Below are 12,777 nucleotides of genomic sequence, written 5' to 3' on the forward strand. Positions count from 1 at the left end.
ATGAGAAACTAGAAAGGACATGTTATGCAGGGAGGAGAGAGGCAAGGAGGTCAAAGGAGTGTCTATTATCAAGATATGTACCCTAGATCCTGATGACAGTGTTAAACCTAAGTGGACTACTCTTATGGTAAGAAGAAGTGATGCTAGATTTCTTACTGTGGTGGCTATGTTCATGACTAAAACACCAGACATTGGTTTGGTTTAGCCCTCCCAGTAGAATCTGAGTATCATAATTGTATTTAATAACCACTAGTCTGCAATCATAAGCAAACCTTGTTAGCCATATTTCCTTGTTATATTTTGTGTCACAGAAATATATACTAAAAAGAAGGGGCCGCAGGATAGTGGGATATCCCTGGTGGCATTTTTACATCTAGAGCAAATATCGCTATTCTTAAACAGTATGGGGTATGTCAGACAGCCAGGTACCAATCTTGCATACCATGTTTTTATTTATTTTATTTTACATTTGTTTACTGGGAAGGTCCAACTGGACACAGGTCCATTTTCAGCGGTGGCCTGGGGAGAAACGCTCCACAGTAAGTACAATTAATATGATTAACAACATGATAGAAAGAAACAGTATGAGAGGCAAAAGACAAAACTGTATGAGAAAATGCATGCATGCGGAAAAAAATACAGTATAAACTAAGTGAATACAACAAAAGATATATATGCAGAAATAAGCATAGTTAAAAGTTAATTATTCAATAAGTATATATTTTCCATCAGCAGTAAGGGTATTCAAAGCAACAGCTGTTGAAAAATAAAAATTACGGTAGTTGTAGTATAGAAGTGAAAAAGCAGACGGAATTATATGATGCAAGGGCATAGCCAGTTTTTCATTAGGTGTGATCTAAGTGAGTTTTTAAAGTGAGAGGAAGTAGAGGCAGAGATCAGAGGAGATGGGAGGTCGTTCCAGTTTATAGCTATAGTGTAAGAGAACAGTGCTTTCCCTGCACTATTGTTGGCTCTTGAGATAGAGAGGAGCGGTTTGTTGGAAGAGCGGAGAGGACGACTGGTATTATAGTGGGTGAGGAGTTGGCCTAGTACTGGTGTTTTTCAAGATGTTTTACAACATTAAAATCAGTGACTAGCTGGTAGAAGTTTAGTAGTTGGGGAAGTATGTATTGGTTGATGCTGAGCTGTGAGAGATTGTCAATAATTCCAGTATGAGGGATAGTATCAGAGGCCTTTGATGACCTTTTCAAAGAAATCAACCAGGTTAAGCAGGTAAGACTGGCCTTTTACAAAGCTGAACTGGTGTATAACCAGAAATATAAGGTCACCAATATTATTATTAGTTGAGCTATAATACATTCCATAAACATGCAAATAATACTAAGGAGACACATAGGCCTGTATACAGGATCAGTAGTGGGATCCCTTTTATGTAAGGGCACAACTACCATTTTCACACCTCAGTGACATAACTAAAGGAGAGACTCAAGTTGAAGAGTTAATGGATGGTTTTGCTTGATGGGACTTTATGTTTCTTATAAGACATGCAAAGGATATTGTCAGCATCAATGGAAGAGTGTTTTTAATTTTGGAGACTGCCAAAGAGGACTGGTCCAAATTGATGGGGGGGGGGGGTAAGAAGGTGGACCATTCTTATGTGTGTTGCATCTCTCAGTCTATGTCAGCAATTATCTCTTCTTTAAAAGTCATTCTTTCTAGACTACTTTTCCTTTCTTCTATTATCACTCGCCAGACACCCTATTCACATACTGCTATCACAAATCTTATGTCAAACAGCTTGAAAAATAAGACATCATGCTAAATATGTAGAATGACCAAGGGAATAGTGAACTTTCTGAAGCATTTTGAGACTTCCTCTCTACCACATTTTTCAAATCCCTACCACTGCAATTTTCTGCTTCACTCTTACTCCCTTAGCTATTTCCTTTTTCCTCATGTCTTTATCATTTCAAATTTCTGCAATAATATCTTTTTACTATGTCAACATTTTAAAAATCTACTTACGTCTAATAATTTTTTTCATAAACTCTTCCTTTTTTCTGTGAAATGTGGATTAATCACTGCTCTCTTACTGTTACTGATGTCCTTTCGCTAACATATACAGTTTTAATTTTTTCTTCACTGATCTGAAATAAACTCCATTCTCTTGTCCTAAGCTCTTTTCACAACTTCGTTTTTTACTGCTTCATGGTAGCTTTTATTCCTTGCATCCCCTTTATTTTAACTATCTCCTATCATTTTAATTTTAATCATTATATACTTCTCTCTCCAAGACTCATTAAAAGCTTGTAATCAGTTTTACATAAAGAAATAGGGTCCCAAATAATCAGGTTTTCCTTTCCTTTATATTCCTGGACATATCGGAATACCATACATTTCAGTCTAGTGGCAAATATGTCATTTGAGTGCTATGCATTTAGCATACTCAAAAAACAATCCTTTTACAAATCTTTCATTTATGTACAGAAAAATTACCCTGTACAATTCTTGCCTGGAGCAGAATGCGTTTTCCAAAGGCTCAAAGCCATATTTAATTCAGTGCAAGTAAAATTTTTATCTAAGACTTCATTATTGTCTAGAGAAATGCTATCAACACACAAATGTCCTACAGTAAACTGTCTCACACAGTGTCTCACAGGCAAAAAAAAAATACATATAAATCAAAAACTCCTATACAGCACGAATATCCAGCTGGGAATACTACAACTGACCAGCCTTATCCAGGAAGAGTCCACAAAAATTGCCACTTGCTTTTACATTATTCAATAAAAAATGATTCCTTTCCTTTTTATTGCCCCAAAGAATAACATGTTCCTCCCTAAGAGATCAGTCTGTCTCTATAAATTCAAAACATACAGCTCTTCCTGTACGTGAATTTGTCTTTCCCCTCTCTTGGTAATATTATTCTTATTCCTTCTTAAATACTTTGTGCATCAAATTCCCTCCTTCATTATAACCTGAATAAAATAATGTTTACAACAGAACAACTAATCAGAATCAGAGTTTGTGTAATTTGTATTTGATAGTGTTTTACAATTTAAATGTCTGATATTAAAAATCAGTATTAAAAATCACAAAAGAGTATACATAATCCAGATTTGCAATGCTAAATATAACACAGGAACTCACCTTAACTGACTTAATATTTTGCCTAGTTATTTACTCATTTCTTTAACTGTATAATAATCATTTGTAATGAGCGACATCTCAGCTAATTCTCAGTAGCCTTTCAATTAAACTATATTAAGTAACATATATCATGAGACTAGAGGCCGCGTGTTGCTTCACAGCAAGAGGTTTTCCGCTTCAATTCTCGGCTAGAGCGCCTTCTGTGTGGAGTCTGCATGTCCTCCCCACGGTTGAGTGACAATTAATGACAAGCAGGTAGGTGTGTGCGTGAATGGGTGTGACTTCTTTGAAGGCTGGGCATCAGGCTGGCACCTCAGCACTGTAAAAATCCACTGCCAATCATTAGCAGACTGGAGTAATGCTGTGGCGACTACTAACCGGGAAAAGCCAAAAGACATTATTTTTATCCAGATATCATGAAACTATCATATACCCACAAGTTATACACAAAATGAATGCTCTTGCAGTAAGGAACCATTCAGGTGCTTAATATTACTGAAACTCTTTCTTGTAACAACCACATTCCCCACAAATGGCCAAACAATTAAACAATGTGGATTTAGAGTTCTTCACAACTACTCAGAGAGTATCAGAAAAAAGTAATCCATTCCGTTTTTAATCTGACCCTTGGGAAAAGTATAAGGTCTATCCCGCCAAGAGTTAGATGTCCTACTTTACAGAATTCTAAACAATCTTTTGCAGCTAATATGGCTGACCTTCCAGGTGTGGTGCCTCAAATGTAAGTAAGTCAGCAGACCATATAATAAGTAAATTAATGGTGATAATACTTGTTTTTTAAAAAAAAAAAAAAAAAAAAGAGTACAGTTGTTGCATAAGTAGTAAAAAACCAAAACACTGTACACTATAAATGGACATCTGCAATGAAGCATCATCCAGAATCAAAACATTAGTATCCCAAACAGTACTGACATGCTTCTGAATTACAACTGTAATACCTGCACATTTCTCAAAAGAGATACCAAACTATAGTCTCCTCTAAAACAGCATAAATAAATTCCAGTACTACTGCACTGGTAATAAAATGCTAAAAGGGGGACATGATATAGTTGAGGGAAATTAATACTGTTGACATTAAGAAAAGCAACAGTGAAATTATCCACTGTCACCTTTCATCAGACTTTTGTTAAGAGTTTTTGCTCATGTTCTTTCAGTTTTCCCTGTCAAACTCTATTCCCAGCAGTCCCAGACTTAGGAACACAGTACTCCTAATCCCTTTGAGTGCTTATGTTCCCTCCCTCAGAAGCTAATGCAACTAAGCTATTATAAGGAAGAATAGGATGAAAGTGTGACTAATATGCCTGGTGTACTCTGGAATGGGTAGGAAAAAAAACAACAATAAGGAATCATCAGTAATCAAAGGGGGGCTTCCTCAAATTCCCATTTAGGACTACCACTGAAAGAAGGGGCATGTCAGATAATACATAGTTCTAATTCTGAGTTTCAACATTACAATCAACCCTAAAGTGTGAAAAAAGCTGCAACATTTAGTGCAGGATCATTCACCTGCTTCACGTGCCCTTTTCCACACACATCTCTAGTGTGTACAGCCATTAATCAAATCACCTAAGGTACCAGAAATGCAGCACGTCTTCAGCTGAAAAAACACAACAGATTGTGTTCCTACAGTTATAAACAGAAATAATGCTTCAACGATGAACGACTTCTTCATCACAAATGTTTAGGTCAATAAAGCCTTTCAAGCACTTGTCCACATACCCTGGAATTAAATAATTGGCTTAATGTCAAGCACCACACTATAATCATTCAAGAAGGAAAATGGGCAGCGCAGTGCTACAGCCGTTAATGTTGTCGCCTCACAGCAACAGGTTTCCGTTTCAGTTCTCGGCTGGGGTGCCGTCTGTGTGGAGTTTGCATGTCCTCCCTGCATTCATGTGGGTTTCCTCCCACATTCCAAAGACATGCGTCTGGAGTGTTTCGCCCCAGGCCTCCGCTGAAAATAGGTTCTTTCCTAGTCGGGCTTTCTTGGTCAACAAATGTTAAATAAATAGATAAATAAAAATTTAGAGCAGGAACATCAATATGGAAGTGCAAAAACACTTTTTATATGCTGCTGTAAATGCAAATGCAAAAAACAACCAGTTATTTATTAAAGTCATACTATTAGTCAACTTGTTGTGGTTTTATTTCAATGGTATTTTTATTATTTTTTGTAGTTGCAAAAGCCATTTAAGGAAAGAATTCCAAGGTACAATTACCTGCTTAACAGAGACAGCTGAAGCAAAATAGGAAGTTGCATGAAAAGATTTGAAAGTCATATATATGATCAGTTGCATGTCCAAAGGGAATTAACAGAGTACGTGTGCAAAACATTTACAACATTGTCCCAAATTTCATATATATTGTAAAATAGTGAGTTTGTTGTATCTTTAAGAAGCGTTTCAAGGTCAGCACGTACATATAAATAGCAAGCATGTACTAGCTTCAGTGCCATTTTGCGTGTGCAGCCAGCGAGTGAGCATGTATGAGTGTAATAGCTAGTTTGTTTATAAGTTTATCTAAGTTAAAATTATTAAGCCTCAATCCTGATGTGTTTGTACATAATAAAGCTGCTTGAACAGACCCCACAAAGGCTCATCTATTTTATCGTGACTGGATGAGCGATATGTATTAAACACAGCACAAAATTTAGCAGTTCTACCAAATACATGTTGCATTAGGGCTGGAGGTTCTGTCACTGTTGCTCCTCTTAAGTAACAAGTTGCAAAGAAACAATATCAGGATAAGTCTTATGAGGAACTAAAGCTGCATTTGAAGCACCTAGCAAAGGTACCATTTCAGATATTTCACTCCTAGGTTCAACCCATGCACATTAGCACAGGCCATCTTACTTTTGGGCATCTACAGTACAACATTATCAGATGAACTATTGCCCCATTAGCCTGATGAGTCTGATATGCAAAGCTATGGAACGCATCATCATGGACCTAATTAACAAGGATACAGGGAATGTCCAAACTCTGGATCCCACACAATTTGGTTTTGTGAAGGGTAGATCATGCCTGCTCAACTTGGTCAACTTCTTTGAGTCAGTCACTAGAGCTTTGGATGAATGCAAGGTGGTTCATACAGCCTAAATAAACCTTGATCTGGCCAAGGCCTTTGATACCATTCTCCACTCAGGAATCAGAAAAACTCACTAAGCTAGGCATCAACCCCTATATCACTAGGTGGGTTGCAAACTGGCTCACAGGTAGAACCCACAGTGTAAAAGTAGCTGACTCCAAGTCAGACTGCTGATCTGTCATGAGAGGAGTCCCACAGGATTTGGTCCTGGGTCTTCTCCTGTTTGGTATCTACTTCTCTGAAGTCCAAGATAAAATGAAGGGACTCTGGCTAACAAAGTTCACAGACAATTGCAAGTTGGGAGCTATTATTCACTCCTCAAGTGTTGTTGACATCCTACAGAAAGGACTCACTGAGACCAACGACTTGTGTCAGAACATTGGCCTTAAGCTCAATGCCAAAAAATGTGTCATCATCCCCTTTGAGAAAAACTTGGTTCCCATGAATTACACATCGATGGTAGTCCACTGAACACAGAAGGTGTTATAAGAGATCTGGGAACACAGGTTGACAGCAACCTCTCTTTTGACCACCACATTGCCACTGGTCAGAAATTCCTTCTGTGTGGCACATCTCATTACTAAGGGTTTGGCATCAAGGAAGAAAGAGGTTGTTGTCTCCCTCTACTCTTCTCTCATTAGGCCAATCATTGAGCACTATGCCCCATTCGCCATGTACCTCCCTAAACACCTGCAACAACTAGAGAGGCCACAAAAGTACCTCACAAAGAGGATCCTAGGCCTTAAACATTTGTCCTATATGGACAGACTCAAAAAACTCCCAACTATTTAATAACTATTAACTATTTAATAGAAAATATGGAGAGCTTCAAAACACAGCTTCATTCCTACCTCTCCTCTATTCGGAAATGCACCTGCATTCTTCCAACCTAGCAAACTCTCCCCCTCCCCTTATTCCCCTCTTTGTTCCATGCTGTACTTCTAACCACTTACTGCCAGTGCTTCAATCGTCCTCTCAATGCACCCATTAACAACCCATCTGCTTCTAACCAAGTGTCTATCACCTTGGCTTCTAGTTTTCTAATGCCAACTCCTTATAATCAAAAATGTTCTTCCTATGTCAAGATTGTAAAGATACCTTTATTGTAAATAATCTAGTATTTGTATTAAGCGTATGTTGTGTATTTGTATCCAGCATTTTACTTTTTACTTTTTACTTGTATCATAAATCTTTACTGCATTTTGCTTGTTGGAGTTTTTCTCCCTGGCCTCCAGTGAAAATGGACACACTGGGCTCAGTGGACATTCCCGGTCAACAAACTGGAAATAAATAATAAATAATAATAACATATTCTCTCTCTCGTATCACCTACTTAGAGGCAATCACTGCTTGACTTACAAAGTCTTGCCGGACCCAGCTCTGAAAGAAATGCTACATCTAAAGAAATCCCAGTCCCTCCACACCACACACTCCAGAGACCTCAACCTCATTACCACAATCAATAGAAGTTGCTGGAGAGACAGGTTCATAACCCAGAGCCTGACTATACCATGGAATCGACTTCCCATACATGTCAAGCAGAGAACCTCACTGGCCCTCTTCAAGAGAAATCTTGATGAGTGGATGGGAAATAGAAAATTCACCACGGGGATCACTCCAGTGGCTTTACTTGACAGATGCACTGGGAACTAAGGTCGTGTGGCATGATGCCAGGGTAATCCTATGCGCTAAGCTTGTAAAGGTTCCAGGGCGATTAGCCTAGTATACACCTATGAACCTATGAAATGAAGCCATCAGTTTCTGTTATGACCGGAGTATCAAAGGGGAATTTCTGTATCAGTAATCTGGCTGCAGTCTCTTGTTCTGCCAGTGTCCATATCTGATTCATTATACAGATCATGCGAGGTAACACTGGGTAAACACAACCATTTAGATTAATAATCTGCACACCATCCATCTCAACACATTCTCATTACTCCAGTCCAGCAACACAGTTCTCTGTACCCCACCTACACTGCAAAGTAGGGGGATTCCCCAGTGTCCTAACCAGGCTACTGCTAGTGAGAAGGATTGCTGCTCTTGGTTATCAGTGGAAATAGTCCGTGTCAAGTAAAAACTGACTTGATTAACACAATCAAATGTAATAAGACAACTCAAATAAACAAATAAACAAATCAATAGACAGAAGAATACAAACATAAATATATATACATACATACACCCATAATTAGCAATATAACAATATAGATAGACATATAGATGGATATTCAATGGGAAAAGGTACATTTAGCACTGCAACTGTTGCAAACTATAAGCACCTTGATAGTGTGTCTACTCCAAAATGTTTAGGGCTTCTGCTAAGTGCTAAGAACCATAAGACTTATGTTTTTTATTATTTTTCTATTTATTTTATTTTTGCCTACTTTCATGTGCTAGAGCTAAACTATCTAGTTACCCATCTGAAAAAAATGCTGGCTTGCAGTACTTAGTATGGAGAAAGTACTCATGTTTGTGAATAGTCCCTCCTTTACCTTCTCTGATCACAAATCAAAAGGACTACAGCCTTAGGGATTTATCAAATAGTTTGCAAAATGCAAAAGTCAATACTAGAGCTACAGTTAATTGTAACAAGAAATAAGCATTGTATCACCTCATTGAAATTCAGTTCAAACTAAGAAACGCACACACTTGAAATAGGGGGCCCTAGATGACTAAATGATGCTTTAGAGCCTGTGATATGGAAGAAGTCTATACTGATACATGCCTATTTCTCGGTGATACTTGTGATATGGAAGAACTCCCTCCTGTTATGTACCTATCTCTCAATGATACATGTAATATGGATGGTCACTCCTGTTATGTATCTATCTCTCAGTGATACCTGTAATATGGAAGAAGTCTCTCCTGTTACATATGTATCTCTCAGTGATACCTGTGATATGGAAGAAGTCTCTCCTGTTATGTAGGTATCTCTCAGTTATACCTGTGATATGAAAGAAGTCCCTTCTGTTATGTACCTGTCACTCAATGATACCTGTAATATGGATGAAGTCTCTCCTGTTACATACCTATCTCAGTGATATTAAAGTTTAGCTAGTACTATTTCTACTTATACTCTTAGAAGTGAAGTCTCACCAAATGGGTTAATACTTAGTCATAAGTGCAAATGCTATGGGAGAATCAGTGTAAACCATATGAGCTTACATCTCTTTAAATTCACCGGTGTAAAGGTCACTAGTATGGAAGATGTTGAAGAAGTAATGAAATGTTCTTGATCTTATAACACTTCTTGGAACTTTGGGAAATACTGAACTGAAAGTGTTTCTTTGATAATGCAGCTAATGGGATTTCCTTTGAGCATTAAGCAGTGGCATCCATGGGCCAGGCAAAGCATGAAGAAGACACAAGGGCCAACGGCATTTATACAGAAAGTCAAAAGAGATATGACACAGATAAGTAAATAAAAAAAGAAAAGAAAAAAAAGTTAAATCAAAGTATCCTATCATCATATGTTTTTTTCACATAACCAGGTATTAAATGCAGTGACTTGCATTTAAAATGTGCATCATATGGTCATATCCTGAATGTCAGCTTACCTTGACAAATGCGTAGTCATCCTGTACAGACAGGGAACTTCGGTCTATATTGCCAGGAAACTGGGCTAGTAATGTTTGCTCAGAGCAGTTTTGAATGTGACAGGTAATATACTGATAGCCTAACATAAGAGAAACAAGAAAAGAAAAATAAACAGAGATAATCATGGGACATATGCCAATAATAATAATAATAATAATGATAATAATAAAAAATGCATCAGCAAAGTTTCCTTCCATTTTTTGCTAAGGAAGACTCAAAAGAAATATTCACATTATCATGCAGCCAATTAAACATAAGAGTGATAATGGCTCTACTATCACTGGCCATGCAGTGGTCGCAACATAACAAATAAATGCACACACACACACACACACACACACACACACACACACACACACACACACACACACACACACATGCAAATGTCTTCCTAAAATAGTGCAATAACATTTTATCATATGCTACTGCATTCTTAACTTGAGCATGAGGTGATCATGCATGTTCTTCTATTTTGTTCTAACCAAATGTGAATCTGTTAAAATATATACTGCCTTTGTTGATTTTTGTACTTTATGACATTATTGCTTCCTTTTCCTTAGGAAGAATCTAATATCTTTCATTATTTTCCAGCCACTGTATGAGTTATGCACCACATCATTATAACCAGTATCTAATAAGGGCTGTGATAGTAGACCCATCATCTCTCTTTCAGCAACTGCCTGGTCAGCAATGCAAACTCACTTAAAGTCACTTCCATCATTAATGGAGTTATGTTCAATTCAAGGAATATGCGAAGAAATTCTATCCCTCCATTAGAGTGAAGGGGGCTTACTTCAGAGTTCAAGGAAAATGGATTTCACCAATTTAATCTACTGCCAATCATTAGCGGACCGGAGTTCCACTGTGGTGACCCCTAACCGGGAAAAGCCGAAAGAAGACTTTACTTTCAGGCAATTGGAAATTGATGTCAGTTAATGAAACCTAATTTATGGTCCAGGCTGTGGCTGAAAATGGTTCTTGGACAAGTTCCCTTAGCTGGTTAACAAATAAATAAATAAAATTCAGCAATTAAAAAATGAAATGAAAGTAGATAACATTGGGATATGGGATAGTAGAACTAAGCTAAATATCTAAAAGAGATTTTAGACAAGCTGAGTTAATTAAGATGCTGTCTTGATGAACTACTTTGACTTTTATCATGATTTTTGAAATGCTAAAACTCACAAAAAGTTTAGGAACTTGTTACGCAGAGATGGTTATAAAGCAGGATTATGAGAGAAGTTTAAATGTAAAAGAACTATGGGAACCTGGAGTTTATGCAACAGATAGAAGGAGGAGAGATGAAATAGGCAAAATAACAGAAATGAATAAGAGTACCAGAATACTAAAGGTAAACTATGAAAGAGAGTGACAGAAAAAAATGTCTAAGTGTACCTGTTACAAGTCTAATGAAATATAATGTGATTCATAATATGCAATAGAATTGCAAAGGAAATTTAGAGGCATGCTTATTTATTTAGTTAGCTTTTAATTAAAATATATGAGATATGTGCAATGGGTTAGAATAGGATTAAAAATACAAAAATTGAGGAATATTGAAGAATACACAATTGCTTGAAGGCATTGTCAGGGTAAGACAGAACTACAAAATGTGAATAACATATTTGTGCCTGTAATTGGGGAGGTGTGGGACGAGAAATGTGAAAATTGTTATATAACAAAAAATTAAATGAAGAATTACAGACTAAGGAAAACATGCATATGTACAACTGAATTTTATTGAAGTGAGTAAAATGAGAAATGTGTTGAAACGAGAGAGAATCTGTGGTCAGGAAATGGAAAAATTTAATTTATTTGTTCATTTTGTTATTGTAAATAAATTAAACTTACTGTAAGTACTCATTTTATTTAAGTATGCATATATGTATGTATTTATACATGTATTTATTTATTTGTGATTATTTATTTGCATTACAAAGATATTTTAATATTTATCTGATATACCTCAAACTCAGACAGCCAAGACCCCCATTTAATACCTCATCTACATGGTAGTACTTGGAAGTAGAATGCATCCCATGCTGAAGAACAGAGTCAGTACTGACACCTGGTTTGGGGCTAAAACACATAGCGTTTTGATCTTTTTTACATCAAAAGTAACTGTGTTACTGTTGAGAAACTGCTAACTTAGGAAACAGTCTGGACTGATGCCTTATTATACATCTGGCAAACACAGAACACTTTCTCTTATTTGTATGCACCTGAAAGAGTTTACATTTCACTAGAGAATATCTTTCTTTCCAAAAAAGTTATTGGTTCTGAAAATATTGCAAACATTGCCAGTGTGCGTGTTCTGGCTCCCAGACAAATCCCAGAGTCATCTGTGATTGCATCATACAAGTGTAATTACAAATGAACAATAGATTCTAAATTCAAACAACATTCTAGAGTACAAAAGCACAGGAAAAAAGTAGAATGTGTGGGGGGTATGCCCTATGCACCCACCAATGTGGAAGATGCTCCTCCCAACCCCCACACACTTATTTAAACTAGCACTGCAGTAGCATCATCATAAGGAAATGGGAAAAGCCCTGTTATTCCAGGAAGTCATTCTTATCATTCCCTGCTGCTCTGAAAATAAGCCTGGATCCCAGATCGTTTACTATGCCTTATGGTTTTTCTCCCTTTCTTCTCTCTCTTCCTCTCTCTCTCTCTCACTCAATCTCTCTCCCTCTCTCTCACACACGCTTTAGAGTTGCTTAAAGCAGACCAGTCTAGGCCTTGGAACTGAGAATTCGTATAATAATTCTCTCTTGAATTAATAGACTCAAATGTTTATGGGGAAACAAAGTTGACAAGTTAAGAAGATTATACATTTGTGGCTTGTAGTGAAATGTGTTACTACTATTTATTTAAGAAACAGCAAACACATTTTAATGCTTTAGAGACCTAATCTAAAGAACTCATTGCACATATAGAGGGTAATGTCTGTAATTCAAACTG

At 37.0% G+C, this 12,777-nt stretch overlaps 1 protein-coding gene across 1 annotated transcript in view; it reads right to left on the minus strand.

Moving 5' to 3' along the window:
- Positions 1-12,777, minus strand: part of SORCS2 (sortilin related VPS10 domain containing receptor 2) — a 2,271,537-nt gene that overhangs the window by 930,178 nt on the left and 1,328,582 nt on the right. Inside the window, exon 6 of the mRNA XM_044063564.1 lies at positions 9,774-9,892. Within this exon, the coding sequence (XP_043919499.1) occupies positions 9,774-9,892 (119 nt within the window). The remainder of the gene's footprint in view (positions 1-9,773; positions 9,893-12,777) is intronic.

The sequence above is a fragment of the Protopterus annectens genome, chromosome 2.part1 (assembly GCF_019279795.1).
Source record: "Protopterus annectens isolate FY-2018-M chromosome 2.part1, PAN1.0, whole genome shotgun sequence".
NCBI lineage: Eukaryota > Metazoa > Chordata > Ceratodontiformes > Protopteridae > Protopterus > Protopterus annectens.